We start from the raw sequence: 27,592 nt of genomic DNA on the forward strand, positions 1-27,592 counted from the left end.
CTGTAGCGGCGCTGGGATGAGTCCTCAGCTGCCATGTTGAGTTCCCGACGGGCGAGACCACATGTGTCCGAAGCCGTCGGGAACATGGCCAGTCGGGGAAGGAGCATCGCGGGGCGGGCCTCAGGCAATGGTCTGAGGCCGTGGATATGACATACGGCATACTCCTGGAGTGCACCACTTTTCAGAGGGTCGAGCATCGCTAAAGCCACATCGCCCCCGATTTCGCCGTCATGGGGGATTCTCTGCCCCGTTGCCGAACGCGATTTCGGCGTCGGGGATCGGAGAATCCAGCCCGGGATCTTTGGCTACATTAACAAAGGGATAGAGTGCAGAAGTGTGGAAATTATGCTAAACCTTTAATAACACTCGTTAGGCCCGACTGAATTGAGTATTAGGTCCTGACTGGATTGAGTGTTGTGTCCAATTACGGGCACCACATTTTAGGAAGGATGTCAAGGCTTTAGCAAGGTGCAGCGGGAATATATTAGAATAGTTGGTGAACGACTTCAGTTACATGGACAGACTAGAGAAAGCAAGGATGTTTTCCTTGGAAGATTAAGGGGAGATTTCAGAGATGTTCAAAATCATGAAGGAAGTAATCCAGGTTCAGCAGCATTTCAGTTGCACCTTTCAATTTGGTGTGTTGCATTCTCCTCTATATTGAAGAGACCAAACGTAGACATGACGATCGCTATGCTGAGCACCTTCGGTCTGTGCGCCTTCAGGACCCTGACCTTACTGTTACTTGCCATTTTAACGCAAGGTCCTGCTCTCATGCCCACATGTCTGTCCTTGGCTTGCTGCAATGTTCCAGTGAAACGCAAACTCTCTGGGGACTGCCATTAGCACTCTTTTCCCTTTGGTTTCTGTGGCTATTCGCACTCTTTCCCTTGGTTTCTTTGGCTGTGACTCATCTTTCATTCCCCCACCCCACGGTATAAATATGCCCCACTTTCTGTGCCTTTTAGCTTTGACAAAGGGTCACCTGCGCTCAAAACATTAGCTCTTTTCTCTTCCCACAGGTGCTACCAGGCCTGCTGAGATTTTCCAGCATTTTCTCTTTTGGAAAGAGGAACTGTTCCTAGTTGCAGAGCACAAAGTAACCAGAGTGCACAGATTTGTGATCTGAGATTTTCCAGCATTTTCTCTTAGGTTTCAGAGGCATAGATAATTGGCTAAAGAACAAGAAGTGATGGGAAGAAGAAAAATTCGACTAATTAGTTGTATTATTTGGAATGCACTGCCTTGATTCAAGAACAGCTTACAAAAGGGAAATGGATAAATACTTGAATATTGCGGGAATGCATGTCCTGGCAAATATTTATCCCTCAATCAACATTTTTTTCAAATTCATTAACGTGATGTGAGCATCACTGGCTAGACCAACATTTAAAAACAAAAATTTATTAATATAAATTTAGAGCACATGATTAATTTTTTCCAATTAAGGGGTAATTTAGCATGCCAATCCACCTAGCCTGTACATCCTTTGCGTTGTAGGGGCGAAACGCACGGGAGAATGTACAAACTCCACATGGATAGTGCCCCAGAGCCAGGATCGACCGTGGGACCTCGGCACCATGAGGCAGCAGTGCTAACCACTGCGCCACCGTGCTGTCCTGGCGAGACCAACATTTGTTACCAATCCGTCGTTGCCCTCGTTGTCTGGTTCTCAAGGTACAAACTGAATATGGGTAAAAGCGAGGTTTTGTGATCCAGGTGAGGGAGCAGGAGGGGGTTGGGGGGGGGGGGGGGGGGGGGGGGGGGAGTTGCCGTTTAAAGTGGGGGGGGGGGGAGTTTTTGTTACTTGGGAATTCAGGTAGCATGGGATTGGGAGCAGCTACATATATTAAATCTGGTCTGTTTAGTTGAACAAATGAAGGAGGACTTTCGGAGGTGGGACATGAACCCGTTGTCACTGGTGGAGAGGGCACAGACCGTAAAAATGGCGGTCCTCCCGAGATTTTTGTTTGTTTTCGAGTGCCTCCCTATTTTTAAACCAAAGGCCTTTCTTAAGCGGGTGAATAGGGTGATATCTGGCTTTGTATGGGCAGGTAAAGCCTCACGAATAAAGAAAGTAATGTTAAAGGGGTTAATGCTTGAGGGGTTTGGTGGGGGGGGGGGGGGAGAGAGAAGAGAGCTGGCACTACTGAACTTTAGGAACTACTACAGGACGGCAAATATAGCCATGATTAGGAAGTGGGTAATGAGGAGGGGTCGGTGTGGGAGCGGGTGGAGGTGGCCCTATGTAAGGGCTCGGTACTCCACAAGCCCAGTGGTAATGGGGGCAAAGTTTGGGGGCAGGAGCAGAAGCATGGGAGTGGAGGGAGCATCGGTGTGGGCTCCAATTTGTGGTAATCACCGGTTTGTCCTGGGGAGGATGGATCGGGGGCTTTCGGAGGTTGCAGAGAACAGGGATTGGGAGGCTGGGTGATCTATTTATCGATGGGAGCTTTCCTTGTTTGGAGGATTTGGAGGAGGAGTTTCAATTGCCAGGAGGGAATGGGTTTTGGTATCTGCAGATATGGGATTTTGTGCGAAGGCTGGTTTCAACCTTTCTGCTTTTACCACCGTAGGGGATGCAGGACAAGGTGGTTTCTAGAACAGAGGTGGGGGCGAGGAAGGTATCGGAAATCTATAAAGAACTTATGGGGTGGGAGGAAACCCGGATAAGTGAGATAAACGTAAATGGGAAGATGAGCTGGGAAAGGAGTTAGAGGCGGGCCTGTGGGAGGATGCCCTGAGTAGAGTCAACACGTCCTCATCATGTGCCAGGCTCACCTTGATACAATTCAAGGTGGTTCACCGGGCACACATGACAGTGGCCCGGTTGAGCAGGTTTTTTTTGGGGTGGAGGACAGGTGCGTGAGGTGTGCAGGAGGGCCCGCAAACCATGTCCATATGTTTTGGTCATGCCCAAAGCTTAGGGGATTCTGGCAGGGATTTCATAGAAACATAGAATTTACAGTGCAGAAGGAGGCCATTCGGCCCATCGAGTCTGCACCGGCCCTTACAAAGAGCACCCTACTGAAGCCCACGTATCTACACTATCCCGGTTACCGAGTAACCCCCACTTAACATTTTTTTGACACTAAGGGCAATTTAGCACAGCCAATCCACCTAACCCGCACATCTTTGGACTGTGGGAGGAAACCAGAGCACCCGGAGGAAACCCACGCAGACACGGAGAGAACGTGCAGACTCCGCACAGACAGTGACCCAGCGGGGAATCAAACCTGGGACCCTGGAGCTGTGAAGCAACTGTGCTAACCACTATGCTATGGTGCCGGCCTTTACAGATGCCATGTCCACGGTACTAAAAACGAAGGTGGCGCTGAGTCCAGAGGTAGCGATTTTTGCAGTGTCGGAGGACCCGGGAGTGCATGAGAGGCTGATATTTTAGCCTTTGCCTCCTTGGTAGCCCGGAGACAGATATTACTAGCATGGAGGAACTCGAATCCCCCGAAATCAGGGGTATGGGTTAGCAACATGGCTGGGTTTCTCAGATTTGAGAAAATTACGTGTTGGAACCAACAATTCCACTTGCTTGTAGGATTAGAATAGCGGTTTTAATATACTCACAACAGAGCCAGCCTGTTAGCCATTGAACTTTCGGTGAACTGGCCGGCTGACCATGTGGCACTGATCTTTATACAGCAGCTCCAGGAGGACGAGGCCTGGACGGAGCCAAGGGAGAAGCCCAGTACATTTCTCGAGCAGTCCCAGAGCTACTCCCCCTGGTGGTCAGGTAGTGCAACTGCACTTACAATATAGACACATGTATATACAGATTATAATCCGGCGTGAATCACATTCACCACATTACGTTTTCCCTGAGAGGATCAATGTTAGGGTTTGTTCGGCCGTGGCAGCCGTTTAGCAACTTCTTTGAAGAAAACTAAACAGATTCAATCAGGGGGCGAGGTAGGTTATTTTCTGTTTAGACTAGATGGGAACAGTGGGAGATGGAGGGATGTGGTTATGCACTGAACTATGTTTACATTTGTAGTTGTATCTGTTGCTGTTATAAAACCATAAACGCCTTAATAAAATGTTTGTTATTTTTCATTTTAGTGAAAAAACCAGCAGGGCAATGGAGAAAGAGCAGGGTAGTGAGATTAATTAGTTGGCTCTCTGAGCTAACTGGCCTCGTTCTGCACTGTATCATTCTATAATTCTATGTTAAAATTCATCATAAAATTTACTTGAAGGCGACTCCATTTTTTTTTCCTCATGGGTTTTTTCCCCCTCATTTTTCCTTTTAACGTTTTTTTTTTCAGTGGAGTTTTTGTTTTCTTGCTTCTCTTCTCTTTTTTGTTTTTTTTGGGGGCGGTTCTCTTTTCTTTTACCTTCTCCTTGGGGGAGTCTTTTTTTTCCTCGCTCTCCTCCCACGGAACCGTGAAACGATCAATCTTTTTAAAAAAACAAATCGGCAAAACTCCCACCGATTTGTTCCCTGAACGTGAAGAACACAGCAGACAAAAGGAGAAAGAAAATGCCGGGAAAAGGCCAGGCCAGGGGCCGCACAGAGCCGGGACGTGGAAGGGGTCTGGAGCAGAGGCGATCAGACGAGCGGACCAGCGCACGAGGCGGCGGAGTGCAAGTCTTGCCGGAGCGAAAAGGGCAGAGCAGCCCTCACTGGGAGGGAACTGGACGGCCGCATCCCTCTCAGAGGCACTGAATAAGCACCATCGGGAACTTAAAACGGGAGACTTCCAGTGGCGGCAAGGTGCTGAGCGGACGCACATCAGGTGACTCTCCTCCCACTCGAACACAACATAGTTAATTCATTGGGCGTTTCCGGGGCGGGGAGGGAAGAAGGAAAGACAGGAGGCAAAAAAACAATAGAGGGGAACCGGTGTTGGGGAGGAGGAGACGACGGGAGACAAGGGAACACAAACTGGAAGGGGAGCACGGGAAATGACATCGACCATAACTCCCCACCCAGTTTTATTTTGTATTGCTGGTGTCACACACACACGCACACTCACACACACACGCGTGTGCACACACAGACACGCGCACACGGACAAATGGAGGAATATGCTTTGGAAACGAAGTGAGATGTTTGGTGGTGGCCCAAGGCAGCCTAAAAGGGAAAGTGGAGGATCAGGAAAATAGGTCCAGGCGCGAGGGGATAGAGGGAAGAGACCAATGAGCTACATCGCCCAAATGCTGGGCAAGCTAGTGGGAGAGTACGGACTTTCCAAACCCCCCAGAAATGGACAGGGCACACTGGTCGCTTTGGCCCAGGCCCAAAACCGGGGAGCAGCCAATCGCAAAGCTGAACCGGTTCCAACACAGAGAAAAGATCTTAAAAGCCAGACGAAATCATGCTCGTGAGAAGGACGTAGAATAAGGGTGTACCAAGACATTGGGGCGGAACTGGCAAAAAAGAGGACCGAGTTTAATGGAGTGAAATCGGCACTCTATAAAAGTGGGGTACGATTTCGAATGCTAATCCCGGCCAGACTCTGGGCGACATTTAAGGGCAAAGAGCTTTACTTCAACAGCCCAGTGGAGTCTGATGCGTTCGTTAAAATGAACAACTTAGAGGGAGAGCAATCGCGGCAACGATGAAAGCTGCTGGGGGTTAAGAGGAAAGAAACAGAGAGCGGAGGACAGACCGCAATCAGAGACAATAATGATACGAACTATGTGTATATGTTTTTTACGTGGGACTGTGCGGCCTCGTTTTCGGGCTCGTCTCTCCCCTCAATGTGATAAGGGGGAGCAGGGCAACGGGAGCGAGGATAGGGAAAGCAGACAAAGGGATGCGATATGGGGTGGAAGGGGATGGGTGAAACAGGGTCAGAGCTAGACAAGCACTGGGAGGGGAGCCACCATTACTAGTGAGGAGGGCCAGCAGTGGAAGGCAGAAAGCACGGGGAGCTGCGGCGTGCCTCTTAAGGGAGGGAGCACCTTGCCAAAAACGGGGAGGGGGACAGGGGCTAACGGAGGGGCTACAGGGGATGGGGGGAAGCGCAAAAAAGAAAAGTAGCAAAGGGAAGGATAAGGACAAGAAACAGAACAGACATAGGCCTCAGCAGGCATGGAGCAGGGAGTGGAACCAAGATGGCGCATCCATATGGCGTACACATAGTTGGCGGCCATGTTGGGTGCCCCCTGGACAAAGGTAAATCCCAATCTGCAGGGACCCAACCTCATGATAAGAGCAGCGACCGTGGCCATTTTGGACGGCCCCTTAACAAAGGGAAACCACGGAGTGCAGGGGCTCGTCCAACAGGTAAGTATGGCAGATCCTGCAGGACCGGGGCGGGTCAGTCCCCGACATTGACACACATCAACTGATTATGGGGGACAATTTTAACTGCGTGCAGGATCCACTGATTGACCGATCGAACCCCAGAACAGGGAGAAAGACTGGCATGGCTAGGGAACTGGGAGAAATTATGGAGTAGATGGGGGTGGTGGACCCATGGGGGTACCTGCACCCAGAATAAAAAGATTTTTCATATTTCTCACAAGTGCACAATGTGTACACCAGTATCGACTTCTTTGCAGTGGGGAAAGCGGTGCTTCCAGGGATCATGGGAGCGGAATACACTTTGATAATTATCTCCGACCACGTTCCACATTACATTGATGTGAGGTTCGAAACAGGCCATGCCCGCGCCGCACATGGAAGCTGGACACAGACCTCCTGGCCGACAAGGCCTTCTGCCATACAGCATTGCGGGCCACAGACAATTACGTTAGTAACAACCAAAACGGGGAGGTCTCACCCGCCACGTTTTGGGATACACTGAAGGCAGTGATTAGAGGAGAGATCTTAACCTACAAGGCTGGCAGAGATAGGGAAGAGGGTGGCCAGGCAGCAGCTAGTGGACTCCATTCTGGAAGTCGACAGAAAGCACTCCGAGGCCCTGACCGTAGAGCTGCTGGCGGAGAGGAAAAAGCTGTAAATGGACTTTAACCTGCCATCCACCAGGAAAGCAATATACCGACTCCACCAGTTATGGGGGTGGAGGTGGGGGGGACCTTCTGTGAACATGGAAATTGGCCTGCCAGCTGAGAAAGCAGGCAGCCATGAGGGAAATAGCCCAGGTAAAGAATAGCAGAGGCAGACTGGTAACAGAACCAAAATAAATCAATCTGGCCGGGGACTGTACACCTCCGAGCCCCCCGACGGGGACGCGGGGATGAAACAGTTCTTCGACTGACTGGAACAACCAGTTTGTGGGGGAAGTCAGACGGGAGGAGCTGGAAGCGCCAACAGATCTGGGAGAAATCATAGAAAGCATCAGCTCCATGCAGGCGGGGAATGCACCGGGACCCAACGGGTTCTCGGCGGACTTCTATAAAATAATTCACGCCAGCCCTGGCCCCTAAGGGACATGTTCGCTGACAAGGGGCACTCTGCACCTATGCTAGCTCAGGCCACAATCTCACTTATACACAAAAAAGATAAAGACCCGACGGAACGTGGATCACGGTAGCATTGCGTTTAGCATAGTTGCTTCACAGCTCCAGGGTCCCAGTTTCAATTCCCGGCTTGGGTCACTGTGTGGAGTCTGCATGTTCTCCCCGTGTCTGCGTGGGTTTCCTCCAGGTGCTGCGGTTTTCTCTCACAGTGCAAAGATGTGAAGGTTAGGTGGATTGGCCATGCTAAATTGGCCGTAGTATCCAAAAGGTTGGGTGGGGTTACTGGGTTGAGGGGGCAGGGTGATGGTGTGGGCTTGGGTGGGGTGCTCCTTTCAAGGGCCAGTCCAGACACGATGGGCCGAATGGCCTCCTTCTGCACTGTAAATTCAATGATTTAGACCCATTTCGCTGTTGAATGTCGATGCGCAAATACTCGCAAAGGTCTTGGCCAAAAGGCTGGAGGTGGTCGCAAAGGACCAAATGGGCTTTGTCAAGCGTAAGCAACTCACTGCGAACATCAGGCGGCTGCTGATATAATAATGACCCCCCCCCCCCCCGGGGAAAGAGCACCAGAGGTGATCATCTCACTGGACGCAGAAAAGGCCTTTGACAGGGTCGAATGGAAGTACCTCCTCGAGGTACTGGAACGGTTTGAGCTCAGAGCAGGATTCACCGCCTAGGTGAGACTCCTATACAACACTCCCAAGGCAAGCATTCGAATTGACACACCAGCTCTGAATACTTCCAGCTGCAGAAAGGAATAAGACACGGCTGCCGCTGTCCCCGCTCTTGCTCGCGCTCACGATTGAACCTCCAGCGATAGCCCTACAGGACGCTAAAAGCTAGAAGGGCATCCGGAGAGGAGACAGAGAGCACACTGTGGATGGGCCCACAGGCCAAGCCAGAGGGCAGGAAAATGTACATAAAGTAAATTAAGGGAAGGACAATAAATTAACGCGGGGGAAAAAAATGTATATATCTTTTATAAATGTGGAAAATGCCAATAAAAGTTTTTTTAAAAAGAAATTAAAACAGACGTGCAGATCGCGATGACAGATGCGGTAGCTGAAACTCTGGTGCAAACACAGATTGCTCTGAGAAGGGGCGAAAAGAAACTGGAGGCCCAGGAAGCCACCACCAAAGACCTTGAAAGAGCTGCAACCAACCAAAGTGACCGGATCGTGGCACTGGAAAAGGAGGTGGTGAGACTGGTCGCAACGCAGGGTAACCTGAGCGGAAAGGTCGAGGACCAGGAAAATCAGTCAAGGAGACAGAATCTGCGGATTGTGGGCCTACCAGAAGGAACCGAAGGCAAAGACCCCACGAATTACATGGCCCAAATGCTGGGCAACCTGGTGGGAAGGTGACCTTCCCTAACCCACCAGAAACCCAAGGTCGGGGAACAACCAAGGGCAATCATAGCCAAATTACATCGGTACAAGGACCGAGAGAAAATCCTGCGCTGTGCCAAGTAGTCCAAGAACTGCAGTTGGGAAGACATAGACTCCAAATGGGGCTGACCTGTCCAAGCGGAGGGTGGAATTCAACAGGGTGAAAGCAGCGCTGTACAAAAGAGGCATACTCTTTGGAATGTTGTACCCAGCCAAGCTCTGGGTCACATATCAGGACAAAGAACAATTTTTTTTACAGCCCTGGCTGAAGCAGATAGGTTTGTCGCAGAGTGCAGGCTGGGGCAGCGACAACAGGAAAGGCGGGGAAGAGTCCAGGCAAAGAACGGCAGCGAGGCATCTCAACCAGGGTGGGGGGAGGGGGAAGAACCTCTCCCCTCCTCTCCCCCACCCCGCAACACAGCTCGACTGACGAACTACGTGCCGCCACCCGAGAGACCGCCACAGGCGGAGGAACAAGTGTAGGACAAGTTGGGGAAGGAACAGATGGAAACCACAGTGAGTGGGTGGGAGGACAGTGGGACAGTAACTCCCGGGAAGAGAGTCACCACACTAGCGGGAGAGCTAGCGCTGGGAGAATGCAGCAGTTAGAGGCCGCGGCGCTCCCCCAACTGGGGGGAACAACACCTGGCAGGGAGAGGGGGGGGGGGGGGGAATAAGCAACGGGGACGGGGAAACATAAGGGGAAAAGAGCTGGGCGAAGGGGGACCGGATGGGGACAAGGGAAAGAGGGTGGGAAAGGGGGAACGGGAAGGGGGATGGTCATGGGGAAAGAGATACGGACAGGAACGGAGCGAAAGAGATTGGCTACATAGGGCCGCAACCAGGGGCTCGGAATAAGAAGCACTGCAGACAACCACCCAGTATAGTGTCTGGCTGAAGGGACATCCTGGAGTACAGGGAACTACCTATGTGGCGGACACACTGTTGGCGGCGGTGTTTGGTGCCCCCTGGACAAAAGGATATCCTGGAGTGCAGGGGCATATCCACATGGCGGACAGATAGCGGCCATGTTGGCTGCTGCCTGGACAAAGGGAAACCCCGGGGCGCAGTGACAGCGGCCAACTTGGACTGCCCTAAGAAAGGGAAACCGCGAAGTACAGGGGCACGTCTACCAGGAAGTATGGTTAATCCCAAAGAAGCGCGGGGGGGGGGGGGGGACGACAACGACAAAAACCCCCACCAGCATAGTCACCTGGAATGTCAGGGGACTTAACGGCCCAGTGAAAAGATTCAGAGTCTTCACCCGCTTAAGAAACATGAGAGCCAACATAGTCTTCCTCCAAGAGACACACCTGAGAGAGCAGGACCGACAGCGGGTAAGGAAAGGCTGGGTGGGACAGACTCACATTCTTGCTATGGGACGAGGGCCAGGAGGGTAGCGATTCTACTAAATATGGGGACGATGTTTAAGGTGACGAAGACGGTAACGGACCCAGGGGGACGTTATGTCAAGGTCCGCGATGCCGGTTGTACTTGTTAACATGTACGCTCCCAACTGGGACGACTCAAAATTCATTAAAAAGACCATGGCGGAAATCCCCGACATAGCGACACACCGACTGATCAGTGGGGGATCTTTAACTGTGTACAGGACCCACCGACAAGACAGGTCGAATCCCAGAACTGGGAAGACCTCGGACATTGCGAAGAAACTCGGTCGCTATATGGGGCAGATGGGGGCGGCGTACACAACGTATATTTGAGGATTGACTTATTTGTGGTCGGAAAATCGGTGCTCCCAGGGCTGGTCAAGGCAGAATACTCCGCAATCTTAATCTTCAACCACGCTCCACATTATATGGATGTGAGGTTGGAGACAGGCAGTACGCAATGCCCCATATGGAGGTTGGGCACCGCACTGCTGGCTGACAAGGCTTTCAGCGAGAGGGTATCACAGGCAGAGTCTACGACAAACAACCAAAAGGGGGAGGTCTCCCCCTCCACGTTCTGGGAGGCGCTAAAGGCCGTGATTAGAAGGGATAGAGAGGAGAGAACGGCTGGGCAGCAGCTGCTTGACTCGATACTGGAGGTAGACTATAAATACTCTGAGTCCCCGACCATAGTGCTCTTGGCGGAGAGGAAAAAGCTACAAATGGACTTTGACCTACTCTCCATGAGGAAAGCAGTGCACCAACTCCACCAGGCATGGGGGACCCTATACGAACACGGGGACAAAGCCAGCCGCCAGCTGAGAAAGCAGGTAGCCACCACAGAGATTGCGCAAATTAGGAACAACGGAGGCACTCTAGAAACAGACTAAGATTAACAAAACCTTTGATGTCTTTTACCGGGGACTGGACACCTCAGAGCCCCCAACAGGGGACTCGGGGATGAAATAGTTCCTCTATGGGCTGGACATGCCAGTCATGGGGGAGGACAGAAAATGGGATCTGGGAGCACCGCTTGAACTGGGAGAGATCATGGAAAGTATAAGCTCCATGCAGGCAGGGAAGGCGCCGGGACCAGACTGGTTCCCGGCTGACTTCTACAAAACATTCGCGACAGCACTGGCCCCACACCTATGGGAGATGTTCACAGACTCACTGGCAGGGGTACAAGCCTCAATCTCACTAATACCCGAGAAAGACAAAGACCCAACTGAATGCAGTTCATTCAGACCCATCTCGCTACTAAACACAGACGCCAAAATATTGGCCAAGATCCTAGCGGAGAGGCTGGAGAACTGCGTACCAGAGGTGGTCGCAGAGGATCAAACGGGCTTTGTCAAAGGTAGACAGCTAACGTTGAACATCGGGCACCTGCTGAATGTGATCACGATCACTTCCTGGGACAGAGCATTTGAGGTGATCGTCTCCCTGGACGCAGAAAAGGCCTTCGACAGAGGAAATATCTCATACAGCTGGAGCGGTTCGGGCTCGGAAAAGGATTCACCTCATGGGTGAAGCTCCTGTACAATGCTCCCATGGCAAACACCAGCTTCCAGTACTTCCAGCTGCACAGGGGCACCGGGCAGAGATGCCCGCAGTCCCCGCTGCTGTTCGCCCTTGCAATCGAATCATTAGCGATCGCACTCAGAACAAAGAACTGGAGGGTGATCCAAAGAGAGCACAGAGTCTCGCTTTACGCGGATGACCTGCTCCTCTACATCGCGGTCCCGCAAAGCAGCATGGTGGAAGGAATCACCGTGCTCCTGAAAGAGTTAGGTGCTATCTCGGGCTATAAACTCAACATAAGCAAAAGTGAGATTTTCCCAGTGAACCTGCAAGGGAGAGGGGCAGCACTGGTGGGACTGCCGTTCAAACAAGCCTGACAAAGATTCTGCTACCCAGGGGTCCAAATCGCTCATGATTGGACAGGGATTCACAAATAGAACCTGACCAGTCTGACAGAGGAAGTTAAAAAGGGCCTGCAGACATGGAACACACTTCCACTCTCCCTGGCGGGGAGAGTACAAACGATCAAAATGAACGTACTGCCTCTTCCTACTAAGATCCATCCCGAGCTATATCCCAACGGTCTTTTTTAATGCACTGGACAAGTCAATCATAGTGTTTGTATGGGGGGGTGGGGGAGGGGGGTGAAAGAATGCTCGGATGACAAAGAAGGTCCTACAGAAGACAAAATCCCGGGGAGGGCTAGCCCTCCCAAACCTACAATTTTACCACTAAGCAGCGACAGCGGAAAGAGTGATGGGATGATAAAGGAGCCAGAGGCCGAGTGGGTGCGCGTGGAGGAGGCCTCCTGCAGGGGGACCTCTCTCAGGGCCCTCGCCACGGCGGCACTCCCATCCCCATCCAAGAAACGCTCCATCAGCCCAGCGGTGATAGCCACCTTCCAAGCGAGGAACCAACTATGGCAGCAATCCAGACTGACCGAAATGTCCAACAACGTCCCCGTCTGCAATCGCCACAAGTTCACACCAGCACTCACCGACACCACCTTCAAAAGGTGGCGACAGGACGGGGGGACATTGTCAGTCAAGGATCTATACACTGACAGTAGGGTCACAACACGGGACAAACTGAAGCAGAGATTCCAACTAGCTAAAGGCAACCAACTCAATACCTGCAGCTTAGAAACGTCCAACGGAAGGAGACAGGGACATACCCATGACCACCAAGAGACTCTATTAGAAGACCCACTGGACACAGACATCCTAGACAGAGGGAACTGTAGTGACATGTACGAACGACTGCTAGAGAGGGATGACACCAAACTAGACATGACAAGGAGGAAATGGGAGGAAGGCTTGGGGTTCAAAATAAGGTGGGGATTCTGGAGCGAAGCACTGCATAGGGTCAACTCTTCATGCGCAAGGCTCAACCTAACACAGCTAAAAGTGGTACATAGAGCCCATTTGACCAGAACCTGAACAAGCAGGTTCTTCCCGGAGGTGGAGGATAGATGTGAACGGTGCCAAAGAGGCCCGGCCAACCACACCCGCATGTTCTCGTCTTGCCCCAGACTTGCTGGGTACTGGACAGCCTTCTTCGAGGCAATGTCCAAGGTGGTGGGATGAGGGTGGAGCTATGCCTGAAAGTGGAGGTTTTCGGGGTATCAGACCAGCCAGATCTCTTCATGAGGAGGAGGGCGGGCTCCCTTGCCTTTGCCTCCCTGATGCCCGCTGTAGAATCTTGCTCATCAGCGGTCAGCAGCACCACCTAAAGCTGCAGACTGGCTGTCCGACCTATGGGAATTCGCCATCCGGGGGTTGGAAGAGGGCTTCCACAAAACATGGGAGCCATTCACCTGACTGTTCCAGGACCTGTTTGTGGCCAACACATAAATAAATAAGTAGCCAGTAGTCAGGGAGAAATAGCCAGGACAAGACAGAAAAAGGAAAGCGAGGGAGGATCCGGGTGGGCGAGCAAGGTGCAGTAGCAAATCCCAGCAAGAAAGAATGGGGGGGATCAGTGAAGAAGGGGGTGGAAGGGGGATGGAAAGGGAGGGAGGGAGTGAAATAAAAAAGGGGAGCCAGAAGGGGGAACAGATAAGAGAACAAAAACGGGGGAGGAAAGAGTACAAGGGAAGACAACAGTGGCAGCAACCACAGCACGGCAAGAGAACGCAAAGAAAAACGGGAAAGGAAAACGAGCAATGGCCGATGTCAAGGCAGCTGCACAAAAGTATGTAAAAAGCATTAGCCTAGTTAGATGATCTGTAAAAAGGAGAGAATAGAAGAGAAAGAAGTTGTGGTAGTATGACTAGAGGTACTACGGTACCTGGGAATGTGAGCTACCATTGGTGGAGAAGGCTCTCTGCTCATTCGCCCAAGTGTTTGCGTTTTCATTGGTCGAGACGTAAGGTAGCTCCGCCCAATGAGGCGGGGTATAAGAATCCGTGTTTCCCAGCAGCTATCCTTCTTTCTGTACTCGAGCTGCTGGGGATACATCTTGTAGATTAAAGCCTTCAATTCGGACTACTCCTTTGTTTCAGTAGTTATTGATCGCACATCAGGAGTAAAGAGCCCACACGTCCGATTATATTTCCTAGAGCCTATGTATTTTGCGTTTGCTTTATCTATAACTTGTACAAAACCTAAAAAAAAACATTTATAAAAATTTTTTTTTAACTTTACTTGAAGGCTGATTCCTGTATTCATTAATTGAATGCAGTGATTTTGCAAGAGAATGTACAATCAAACTAGTTAAAACAGTAAATGCTGGAAAAACTCCGCAGGTCTGGCAGCATCTGTGGAGAGAGAAATAAAGTTAACAAGTCACAGAATTACTGGGGCACAGGTCATTTGGGCCACATTTTCAGCACCAGCTCTCCAAATGTTGCATTCTCTAGGTCAATACCTCTATCAATCAGAATTCACTTGCCAATCAATCAGCACTCTCGTCTCAAGCAATATATATTGTTGTTTCATTTACAATTGGTAGACTTGCTTTTGTCCTCAACGAGTGTGAGGCAAAAGCTTCAACAGCGTGTCTCGTTTTTTCAGCAACACACATTCTGACAAGTGAATACTTGCTAGATTTATGGTTTGCATCAATGTTCCAACAATAACTTTCAACATTAAAAACTAAACTTGAAACGATGATTGGTTGTGCTTTAACTGTAAATTATTTGTTTAGCACTTTTGAAATAGTTGGGTTATTCATAATAAAATGTTTGATGGTGCTTTGAGAACTTGCACAAAACATACCTGGTAATATTTAATAATTTCTTCCGAACTTCTTCAAGTTCCTTTTGTGCATCCTTGACTTGTGTCTTTTTAATTAATAACTTGTTATTGAGATCGCGCTGTATCACCATAGCTTCATCTACGGTTCGCATTAACTGCATTTCCTCCTGTTATTTAGAATAGAAAACTGCAGTTTATATCGGCTGAGGAGCTTCTATTCACAAATAGTGATATCAAGAGGCAAATGTAAGTGGCAATATGAACCACAAAATGCATCATGCAAGCAAGTTAGAACATCAATGCGGGATGCGTCGCGGCTAGGAGGGGTCCTAGCCTGGGGGGGGGGGGTAACAGGGTTGCTGCTCGAATGGCCAGGAAGGAGCTGATGTGGGCCGGGGAAGTAGGGGAGAGGCGTTATCGCCATGGGGAACGGGTCAGGCGGGGCGAGCTGGCCTGGGGCGAGCAGTCGATAAGCTATGGCTAGCCGGCGGGGGAGGGGCGCGGGCTGCCCTCTGATCCGGCTGATTACCTGGAACGTGAGGGGGCTGAATGGGCCGGTTAAGAGAACTAGGGTATTTTATCATCTGAAGGGGCTGAAGGCGGTCGTGGCTATGCTCCAGGAGACCCACCTGAAGGTGGCGGACCAGGTTCGTCTGAGGAAGGGGTGGGTGGGGCAGGTTTTTCACTCAGGATTGGACGCGAAGAACCGGGGGGGTGGAGATTCTGGTGGGGAAGAGGGTGGCGTTCGAGGCGGCTGAGGTGATGTCGGACAAGGAGGGCAGATATATTATGGTGAAGGGTAGGCTGCAGGGAGAGAAGGTGGTGCTGGTTAATGTATATGCCCCGAATTGGGATGATGCTGGCTTCATGAGGCGCTTGTTGGGCCGCATTCTGGACCTGGAGGCAGGGGGCCTGATCATGGGGGGAGACTTTAACACAGTGCTGGATCCCCCACTGAACCGGTCCAGTTCAAGGACGGGTAGGAGACCGGCGGCGGCCAAAGTGCTGAGGGGGTTTATGGACCAGATGGGAGGGGTGGATCCCTGGAGGTTTGGGAGGCCGAGAGCGCGGGAGTATTCCTTTTTCTCTCATGTCCATAGGGTTTATTCCCGAATAGATTTTTTCGTCCTGAGCAGGGGATTGATCCCGAAGGTGCAGGATGCCGAGTATTCGGCCATAGCGATTTCAGACCATGCTCCGCACTGGGTTGATCTGGAGATGGGGGAGGCGCGGGACCAGCGCCCGCTCTGGCGCCTGGATGTGGGAGTGCTGGCTGATGAGGAGGTGTGTAGGAGGGTCCGGGGAAGTATTGAGGGGTATCTTGATACCAACAACACGGGGGAGGTCCGGGTGGGGATGGTCTGGGAGGCTCTGAAAGCAGTGATCCGGGGGGAGCTGATCTCCATCCGGGCCCATAGGGAAAGGAGGGAGAGGAAGGAGAGGGAGAGACTGGTGGGGGAGCTCCTGGATGTGGACAGGAGATACGCAGAGGCACCGGAGGAGGGGTTGCTGGGGGAACGGCGTAGTTTGCAGGCCAAATTTGACTTGTTGACCACCAGAAACACGGAGACACAGTGGAGGAGGGCGCAGGGCGCGGTATATGAGTATGGGGAGAAGGTGAACAGGATGTTGGCGCATCAGCTCCGTAGGCGAGATGCGGCTAGGGAAATTGGTGGAGTGACGGATAAGGGTGGGAATGTAGTGCAGAAGGGGACAGAAGTAAATGGGGTCTTTAGGGACTTCTACGAGGAACTGTACCGGTCGGAACCTCCGATGGGGAGAGGGGGGATGGAGAGCTTAATGAACAGGCTATGTTTCCCAAGGGTTCAAGAGGAGCTGGTAGAGGGTCTGGGGGTGCCGATAAGAGTTGGAGGAGCTAGTCAGGGGGATTGGACAAATGCAGTCAGGTAAGGCGCCGGGGCCGGACGGGTTCCCGGTGGAATTTTATAAAAAGGGTGACTAGCAGCATCATGAGCCTCTCTGATCCTGAAGTGGGATAAGGACCCCTTGCAGTGTGGATCATACAGGCCTATCTCGCTCCTCAATGTTGACGTTAAGTTGCTGGCGAAGATCCTGGCCACCAGGATAGAGGACTGTGTGCCAGGGGTGATACATGAGGATCAGACAGGATTTGTCAAGGGACGGCAGCTCAACACGAATGTGGGGAGACTGCTAAATGTTATTATGATGCCGGCAGTGGAGGGGGAGGCGGAGATACTGGTGGTGCTGGATGCAGAGAAAGCGTTTGATAGAGTTGAGTGGGGGTACCTGTGGGAGGTGCTGGAGAGGTTTGGATTCGGGGAGGGATTCATCAAATGGGTGAGGCTGCTCTACGCGGCTCCGATGGCGAGTGTAGTTACCAATGGAAGGAGATCGGAGTACTTTAGGCTTTACCGTGGGACCAGGCAGGGGTGCCCCCGTCCCCCTTGCTCTTTGCATTGCCGATTGAACCTTTGGCTATGGCGTTGAGGGAGTCAGGGAGATGGAGGAGTCTGGTGCGGGGTGGGGAGGAACATCGGGTATCGCTGTATGCGGACGACCTGCTGTTGTATGTGGCGGATCCAGAAGGGGGAATGCCGGGGGTGATGGAGCTGTTAGCGGAATTTGGGGGCTTCTCGGGCTATAAGTTAAATTTAGGCAAGAGCGAGGTATTTGTAGTACACCCGGGTGATCAGGAGGAGGGAATTGGGAGGCTCCCGTTTAAGAGGGCAGTGAAGATTTTCAGATACCTGGGGGTGCAGGTGGCCAGGAGTTGGGGGATTCTCCATAAGCTTAATTTTACCAGGCTGGTGGAGCAGATGGAGGAGGAATTTAAAAGGTGGGACATGGTGTCGCTATCGTTGGCGGGTAGAGTGCAGTCCGTCAAAATGACGGTTCTCCCGAGGTTCTTGTTCCTCTTCCAGTGCCTGCCCATCTTTATCCCTAGGGCCTTTTTTAGAAGGGTGACTAGCAGCATCATGAGCTTTGTTTGGGCGCATGGGACCCCGAGGTTGAAGAGGGTCTTCTTGGACCGGGGTAGAGATGGTGGGGGGCTGGCGTTACCCAATCTCTCGGGGTATTATTGGGCGGCCAATGTGTCGATGGTGCGCAAGTGGGTGATGGAGGGGGCAGCATGGAAACGGGTGGAGAGGGCGTCCTGTGGAGATACAAGCCTGGGGGCCTTGGTAACGGCGCCATGGCCGCTCCCTCCCACGAGGTATACCACGAGTCCGGTGGTGGCGGCTACCCTCAAGATTTGGGGGCAGTGGAGGCGACAGAGGGGAGAAGTGGGGGGCTCGATGGAGGCACCGTTAAGGGGGAACCATAGGTTCGTCCCAGGGAACATTGATGGGGGATTTCAGGGTTGGCACAGAGCGGGCATCAGACAGCTGCGGGACCTGTTTATTGATGGGAGGTTTGCGAGCCTGGGGGAGTTGGAGGAGAAATTTGGGCTCCCCCCGGGAAACATGTTCAGGTATCTGCAGGTAAAGGCGTTTGCTAGACGGCAGGTGGAGGGATTCCCTTCGCTTCCCGCGAGGGGGGTGAGGGACAGGGTGCTTTCGGGGGTCTTGGTCGGAGAGGGGAAGATATCTGATATCTACAAGGTTATGCAGGAGGTGGAGGAGGCGTCAGTAGAGGAGCTGAAAGCTAAGTGGGAGGGGGAACTGGGGGAACAGATCGAAGACGGGACATGGGCTGATGCCCTGGAGAGGGTTAATTCTTCCTCCTCGTGTGTGCGGCTTAGCCTCATCCAATTCAAGGTGCTGCACCGGGCCCACATGACTGGGGCGAGGATGAGTAGGTTCTTTGGGGGTGAAGACAGGTGTGTCAGGTGTTCGGGGAGTCCAGCGAGCCATGCCCATATGTTCTGGGCATGCCCGGCACTGGAGGAGTTCTGGAAGGAGGTGGCGAGGACGGTGTCGAGGGTGGTGGGATCCAGGGTCAAGCCAGGATGTATTGGCGATTTTTGGGGTTGGGGTGGAGCCGGGAGTGCAGGAGGCAAAAGAGGCCGGTATGCTGGCCTTTGCGTCCCTAGTAGCCCGGCGAAGGATCTTGCTACAATGGAAGGATGCGAGGCCCCCAAGCGTGGAGACCTGGATCAATGACATGGCGGGTTTTATTAAGCTAGAGAAGGTCAAATTCGCCCTGAGAGGATCGGCACAAGGGTTCTTTAGGCGGTGGCAACCTTTCCTCGACTTTCTGGCTCAACGATAGGGTACGGGGACAGTAGCAGCAGCAACCCAGGGGGGGGGGGGAGGGGGAGGGAAAAGCGGGGGGGGGGGAACGGTGACTGTGTTTGTTTATTTAATTTAAATTTATTTTTAAGTTCTCTTGTTGTTCATTGGGGTTGGGGGAGTGGGGGGATGTGATACATGCGTTGATACAGTCTGGGGGGTGTTACAGTTATTATGGGTTATTTTGTTGCATTTCATTGTTTGTCATTATATTTTATATTTTCTGTAAAAAATTCCAATAAAAATTATTTTTTTTTAAAAAAAGAACATCAATGCGGGCTAAACAACTGCAAACTTTTGATTTCAGCTATGCTGTTGTGGGAAGAGGTATTACATTACGTGAAAACCACATAACTAGATGGGGAAGGTCTCACACAGTCCCCTAGCCATAGAATTGTTATAGGCCTCCCTGTAATTAGCTTCAGAGTAGTAATTACCGAGGTTGGCATCAGATATCTATGAGCAAGAGCCGGAGAAGCAAAATGTAGAAAGGATAAGAAAGCAAATTCCTAACCTTTTTAAAGTTGAAAGCATTACTGGATGACACTGACCATTTATTAAATATTAAAATCATAATATTCCGTTTCAACCTGTTTCAAAAACTTGTATGTTAACTTGATCCCATGAATAATCCTAATGCAAGTGTCCACATTTACCTGCAATATTTGTTACATCTACTTTTCACACTCTCAAGACCCTAACACACTTCAACCACAGCAGAAAGGGGCTAAATTAGATAGCCTCCAAAACTGGGCGTGGGGATCCCGATGCGCAATTAATCAGCAACTACTGAATAGGTGCAGGGAACACACAAACTTTATATTGCTTGCTGGTTCAGATTGTGGCATGCATCCCAGCACCACATGTGCTGTTAAGTGGTTGCACGTCTCAGCAGGGGCACCACATTTGTGAGATTAGCACTAAAGGGCCATTTGAACTACTTAAAGGCAAATTTAATTCTGGCTGTAGCAGGAGCTGAAACTCTTTAAAGAATGGAAGACCAGGAAGAAGCTGTAAAGATCGTATAACAGGTCAGAGTTCCCCCAAGGTTCTCGGATGCAACGCTGGAGGTATTGGTGCATAAGGCAGATGCGCTTCCCTCACTGGGTCAAAATTCTGAGAAGGCAGAGGGAAACGGTAGCCATTGCAGTCAATGCTAACATTCTAGCCCCAAGGAGGATGTAGTGTCAAAATAAATTTAATGACAGAAATTTTCCAGGCTTCTCAACACAGGATTAGTCTTGGGGAACTGGAAGATTGCAAATGTGATTCCATTGTTTTAAGGAAGAGGCAACGGATAACCCAGGAAACTACAGACCTGTCAGCTTGACATCAATAGTGGGAAAACTGATGGAGGCCTTCGCACGGGAGAGATAAATATATACTTAGAGAAAAATATGTTTACAGGACAGTCAACGTGGCTTTATCAAGGGCATCCGTTGGATTGTCTAGCACTGTCATTTTCTGTCTCTTCCCCCGCCCCCCCCCCCCCCCCCCCCCCCACACACACACACACACAGGAGAAAGCAAAGCACAACCGCCGGTGGTGAGGGAAGACAGGAGGGGGAACCTCCGGAGCTGCAGTCGCTGACCATTGCAGAGTAGAGGGCCCTGGACGTGGTTGGCGGCCCGGAGGAAAGGGAGGTCGCCATGGTGAAGGTTGGTCGCGGGTGAGGAAGTGAGACCCTGCTGAGTTACGGTCTCCTGTGATGTCAACCCGCCACCCATCCCCCCCAACACCACCTACCCACCGCCCTCACCCCCACACCAACACCGTTGGCCCGCAGTCTAATAATGCATCTTATCTTGTGTCTTGCAGGACCTGCTGGAGATGGGATGGGTCCATCTGGCGTCCCCCGCCACCAGCCAGTGCCACAGCCGGAGCCTCTCCCTTGAGCCGAGCTTGGGAGCAGCTCGAACACCAGCCCTCCACCCGAGGCTAAGGATACCCCGGAGGTCGGGTCGGTGGATGACACAGATTTAATCATCACAGCTATCTCCAACACCCTCCACCATCCCAGAGTCTCTCACCTCGATTGGGCACTTTCGGGAAGAGGCTCCTGGACACTTTCTTGTGCTCACCACATAGTTGATCCGGTACAGCAGGTGGAGGTATGAACACCCAAGGGGACTGACAGTCGAAGGGTAGGCCGACCCCAGGAACTAGCTGCCATCCGGATGGGTCTCGGAACAGACAGTCCCATCAATTATGGAGATGCAGTCGCAGAGCCACGGACTTCATAATAATCTTTATTATTGTCACAAGTAGGCTTACATTAACACTGCAATGCAGTTACTGTGAAAAGCCCCTAGTCGCCACATTCCGGCGCCTGTTCGGGTACACAGAGGGAGAATTCAGAATGTCCAATTCGCCTAACAGCACGTCTTTCGGGACTTGTGGAAGGAAATCAGAGTGCCCAGAGGAAACCCACGCATGAGGTGTTGTCAGCGAGCATCCAGCACCTGCAGCCGCATTTGGAGCAGTCCAAGCATGTGCAGCATACATCCCGTTGATCGCCCCCTGGATCCGGGGCATCCTTGTGATGGCAGCGAACCCCACCTCCCGAGCATCCTGGTGGGCTCAGTCCACTCTGAAATGGATGTATTGACCCGCCTGGGCATATAGAGCCTCCATGACGTCACGGATGCACCTGTGCACCGAGGCATGTGAGATCCTGGACAGGTCCCCACTCGGAGCCTGGAAGGACCACGTTGCATAAACTTTCAGGGCGATCGTTGTCTTGACGCCCATTGGGAGCGAGTGTCCTCCCCCATGCCCTCATGGTGCCAGGTGTACCATCATCTGACAGATATGTTGCACTGTATCCTTGCTCAGCCGGACTCTTCGACATCATGCCCATTCCAGCAGGTCCTCGAATGACAGGCGATGCCGGTACACACGATGCCTCATCTGGCGTCTCCTTGGCATGCCTCTTCCTTGGCCTGTTGGGCAGCCGGCTCTCCAACCTGGGTGACTGCCACCTACCTCTCTGCAGCATGTTTGTTGCTGCAGCTTCCTCCTCCTCAAGGAGCACCCACTCGTACAGCCGCAGGGCATCCCCCAGGGCTGCGACGACAAGCAGGAAGGCCACCATTGTTGGTTGTATTCTAATACCCATTGTCTGCAGGTGGTGAAAGGCCAACGTGTTAGCATGGTGTATTTCCCCGTGCTCAGCCAGGTCCATCGGACTAGATGGGTGGCCCAGTTAGCACTGCGGGCTCTTCCTCCGCATGTCTCTCACCCCCCAATCCCTGCAACCCTGGATCTGTCCCATGTGCCAGGGGTACCGTTGGCTGGCACAGCCCACGCCAGGGGCTACTGTGGGTGCTGCCCTTGGTGGGCTGTTGGGTGGATTTGGGGAGGGGCGGCACCCTTACGGCAGGTGTCACTCTGCATAACCAGGATCCAAGGTGGGTGGTCAGTGGGTGCGCAGCAAGATGGTCTCCTTTATGGCGGTCCATGGCCGGACATCACTCCCAATCCCATGGGGAGGTCACCCCGGCCACTTGGCCGGTCCTCCCCCCCTCACCCCGAGCACGACCAGTGTCCGGCCTGGGAGCCCACAGCCGCACCACTGTGTTATACATCCTCTCTTTGTCCCTCATCAGCCCCAACGCCAGCTTCACAATTTTTAAAAGCACAAGTGAATCGCGCCATCAGGAACTCGGCACAAAGGAGGAGAATCGGGCCCACTAATGACATGCAAACGGTGTCCACTGTACATGCGTTCCTGCAGGCACTGAGGCCGCTGTGGAGGTGATGTATAATTGTGATTTGCCGTCAAATCAGCATCCACCGCGTTTTTGGAGTCGGAACCATGCCCTAAGTCTTCCAAACGGAGATAGTCTTCCAAGCGGAGAATCCAGCCCAATAAATTAAAGTAGGAGAGAAAAATTGATTTTGAAATTGCAGACTGAAGTTGCTAAGCTTGCCTCATCTATGTCAATTTGAACGAAGGGTTACAAGGAACGCCAACACCCTATTTCAACTACCATCAGACACTCTCCCTTCCGAATACTTAAGACCCTATCTACCAAGATCAGCTAATTTTTAAAAGTTCCTATATGTGAGGGTAGTGATACTTAGGCTCATCCACTTTTCTTTGTACTCAGTGTTAGTGAGTGTTAAGAAGCTAAGTGGAGATGTTTGAGGCTTGTGCAGATACTGGGTGTGGACAAGAGCATGTAAGAAACAAGATGGAATAAAGATGGGGAGGTGATTAATGTAAAGGAAATTGTGTGCGATGTGAAGTAAGGAGTGATGGAAGTAGCAGAGATTTGTGCACGTGGATGGGTGTGAGAAGAAAATAGTGATAGTGTATGATGTGAAAGTTGCTTGGACTTCTCCTCCAGCTTCCTCAAGCTAGGAAAGCTCCCCTCTATAAACATAACCCCCATCGTCTCAATTCCTGCCCTCTGCCATCTCCGAAACCCCCTGTCCATCCTTCCCGGGGCAAACCGGTGATTATTACAAATTGGAGACCAGGCCGATGCTCCCACATGCTTCCTCCATTGCCCCCAGACTCTCAGCGCCGCCACCACCACGGGGCTGGAGGAGTACCGTGCCGGCAGGAACAGCAGAGGCGCCGTTGTCAACGCCCCCATGGCGCCTCCATACGTTCCCATGCCGAACCTCCCCCCACCACCCACTGCCTAATCATGGCTATATTCGCCGCCCAGTAATAGGTACTGAAGTTTGGCAGCGCCAGCCCGCCCTCTCCCCGGCTCCGCTCAAGCATCCCTTTTTTACTCGCGGGCTCTTGCCCGCCCATCCAAAGCCAGTGATAATTTTGTTAACCCGTTTAAAAAAGGACCGCGCAATAAAGGTGGGGAGACACTGGAACACAAACAGAAGTCTCGGAAGGAACGTCATCTTCACCGTCTGGACCCTCCCAGCTAGTGACAATGGGAGTGCGTCCCACCTTCGGAAATCGTCCTTCCTTTGGTCTACTAGTCGGGGCAGATTAAGTCTGTACAACCGTTCCCGTGCCACTTGGATGCCTAGATACCTAAAGCTTCCCCCTACCACTCTAAACGGCAGAACCACCAGTCACCTCTCCTGTCCCCTTTCCTGGATAGCAAGCATCTTGCTTTTTCCCATATTTAGTTTGTACCCCGAAAACCGGCCAAATTCCGCCAGAATCCTCTTGATTTCTTCCATCCCCTCTACTGGGTCCAACACATACAGGAGCAGGAGCAGGTCGTCTGCATAAACCGAGCCAGCCCCCCCCCCCCCCCACCACCCCGTCCCCGGACCAGGCCCTTGAGGCTCTTAGTGCCATTGCCAACTGATCTATAGCTGACGCAAACAACAGTGAAGAGGGGGCATCCCTGTCTCGTCCCCCGATGTAGCCTAAAACAATCTGATGTTGTTCTATTCGTCCGTATGCTCGCCACAGTAACCTGGCCCGGTCAATAAAGCCCCGCCCAAATCTGAACCATCCCAGTACCTCCGACAGATATTCCCATTCCACTCGATCAAAAGCCTTCTCTGCATCCATTGCGACCACTACTTCCACCTCCCTACCTTCTGGGGGCATCATGATCGCATTTAGCAACCTTCTTACATTGGCCACCAACTGCCACCCCTTACGAACATCGTCTGTTCCTCCCCAATAACGTCTGGAAAACAGTCTTCAATCCTAGAGGACAAACTTTTGGCCAGCAGTTTGGCGTCCACGTTCAACAGGGATATGGCCTGTAGGACCCACACAGCTCCGGGTCCTTGTCCCACTTCAGGATCAGCGAAATCGTGGCCTGTGACATCGTCGGGGGAAGCACCCCTCTCTCCCTTGCCTCATTAAATGTCCTCATCAACAGCGCCCCCAATATCACAGAGAACCTTTTATAGAACTCCACTGGGTACCCATCTGGCCCCAGGACTTTACCCAACTGCATGGCCTTCAGCCCCTCCAATATCACTTCAATCCCAATCGGGGCCCCCAGCCCTTCTACCAGCTTCCCGTCCACCTTCGGGAAATTCAGTCCCCCTAGGAAGTGCCTCATCCCTTCTGGCCCAGGTGGGGGTTATGGCCCAATCAGCCTACTATAAAACTTCTTAAAATGCTTTATTCACCCCCTGCTGAGTTTCCCACCAGGTTCCCATCTCTTTCCTTTACTTTCCCTATCTCCCTGGCTGCCTCCCTCTTTCTAAGCTTTTGTGCAAGCATTCTGCTGGCCTTCTCTCCATGCCCATAAATCGCCCCCCTCGCCTTTCTCAGCTGCTCCACTGCCCTCCCTGTGGTTAACAAGCTAAACTCGCCTGTAGCCTCCGTCGTTCCCTTAAAAGCCCTGCCTCTGGGGTCTCCGCATACGTCCTGTCGACCTGTAGTATCTCCTTTACCAGTCGGTCCATCTCTGCCCTGTCTACCTTCTCCCTCTGGGCCCATATCGAGGTCAGCTCCCCTCTAACCACCGCCTTAAATGCCTCCCAGACCACCGCTGCCGAAATTTCTCCCATGTCATTGACCTCAAGGTAGTTCTGAATACATTTCCTCAACCGTCCGCACACTTCTTCGTCGGCAAAAATCCCACGTCTAACATCCAGTGCGGGCGCTGGTTACCGTCTTTACTAACCTGTAGGTAAAACCAGTGGTCTGAGATTGTAATCGCCAAGTACCCCGTATCCACCACCCCCATCAGTAGCGCCCTGCCCAGAATAAAGAAATCAATCCAGGAGTACTCTTTATGCACGTGTGAGTAGAAGTAGAAACACCACTCGCTTGTTGATCAGGATCGCGACCCCTCTAGTCTTCGAGTCCAGTCCCGAGTGAAAAACCTGTCCGACCCAACCTTTCTTTAATCTAATCTGGTCAGCAATTCAAAGGTGCATCTCCTGCAGCATTACCACGTCCGCCTTCAGTCCTCTCAAATGCGCGAACACGCGTGCCCACTTGATCAGCCCATTGAACCCTCTTACATTCCAGGTGATCTAGTTGGGGCTCTTCGCCCCCCTTCGCCGATCAGCCATCCCCTCTCTTGGGCCAGTTGCCAGCACACACCCCCCCGCCTCCACCGGCCCGCCCCCCCAGGCAGCCTCCACCCCCAACCTCCTCTCTGTCCCTCAGCGAAAGTCCCTCCTCGTCAGCAGAACATTTTCCCCACTCTCCCCCCCCCCCCCCCCCCCCCAGTAACAGCACAAAATAAGTCAACCCCTTTGATAAGCCTAACATCTGCTCACCCCCAACTACGCTTCCGTAAGCTTGCCCGCCCAGTTAGCCCTCGCCCCTGGTGCCAGACATTCTCCCACCTATTGTTCCCTCCGCCCCGCTTATACATATTCAAATGAAAAACAATCCCAACACAATTGCCCAACAGAGAAAAAAAAAGACCTTGAACAAGAAAAGATCAAGCAGAAAATCCAGCATCTGCACAAACACACCTCCATCCCCCAACAGTGAAACTGCACACGTTAACTCTCAGCTCTGCAAAATACACTGTAAAATGCGCTCCTTATCCAAGTACCTGTGGAATCTCACCACCATTGCCCTTGGGGGATCTCCCATTCGCGGCTTCCTCTCGAGCGCTCTGTGAGCCCTGTCCACCTCCAAGGGTCAGGGGAATGCCCCACCTCCAGCAGCTTCTCGAACATGGCCACTATGTATACCCCAGCGTCCGCTTCGTCAGATCCCTCTGGGAGCCCAATGATTCTCAAGCTCTGCTGGCGGGACCTGTTCTCTAGGTCCTCTACCTTCTCTAGGAGCCCTTTCTGCTGGTCTCTAAGCATCCCCACCTCCAACTCCACCACTGTTTGATGTTCCTCCTGGTCAGCTAGTGCCTTCTCTACTTTCTGGATCGCCCGATCTTGGGTATCCAATCTAAGCTCCAGCCGTGCAATTGCCTTTTTAATTGGGTCCAAGCAGTCCTGCTTCTGCTTGGCAAAGCCCTCCTGGGTAACTTGCATCAACTGGCTGGCTCGACAAGCCAGAGGTCCGGTCCTCCGCCATGCTTACTCCCGGGTGCAGCTTCAGCCCAAGCGTTCTCTGACCTGCTGTTTCTGCCTTTGCGAGCACTTCTAGTTCTCCTCTCCATGCACCGATGTGGGAAACCTGCACACAATTGCTTCTATCATCGATTTTTCAAATCAAATCCAGTAAAAAATCGGTGGAAAAGGTCCAAATGTCCGACCCGAGCAGTAGCCACCAAATGTGCGACTTACTCCTTCATAGCCGCCACCAGAAGTCTCATAGCCGCCACCGGAAGTCCTCTTCTGTGGTCATTAATTCACTTTCCTCAATGGGTTGTTACCATTGATCCTGTTGGCCACCTCTGTCCAGACCTGCTCTACAGCAAGGTGCTTGGAAAGAGCATCTCTTCCACTACCAGGATTTCCAGGAAGGCCTCAGAGAACAGTGTTGCCACAATCTTTTCCAATGCTCTTCCAACTAAGATGTAAAAAAAGTGATGCAGTCGCTGCTAAAGTAAACCAGAATGACCTGCCTTTCAAATGTTCATGAGGCCTCCAAGTTAGAACAGCCTGGGGCTCATGC

General features: G+C 52.0%; 1 protein-coding gene across 2 annotated transcripts in view; it reads right to left on the bottom strand.

Annotated features, from left to right (window-relative positions):
- LOC119955142 (structural maintenance of chromosomes protein 1B-like) overlaps window positions 1–27,592 on the bottom strand; it is a 296,162-nt gene that overhangs the window by 126,038 nt on the left and 142,532 nt on the right. For both annotated transcript variants that reach the window (XM_038781060.1, XM_038781059.1), the window contains one exon: window positions 14,911–15,056. In XM_038781060.1, coding sequence (XP_038636988.1) covers window positions 14,911–15,056 — 146 coding nt within the window. The remainder of the gene's footprint in view (window positions 1–14,910; window positions 15,057–27,592) is intronic.

This window comes from Scyliorhinus canicula, chromosome 20 (genome assembly GCF_902713615.1).
Source record: "Scyliorhinus canicula chromosome 20, sScyCan1.1, whole genome shotgun sequence".
Lineage (NCBI taxonomy): Eukaryota > Metazoa > Chordata > Chondrichthyes > Carcharhiniformes > Scyliorhinidae > Scyliorhinus > Scyliorhinus canicula.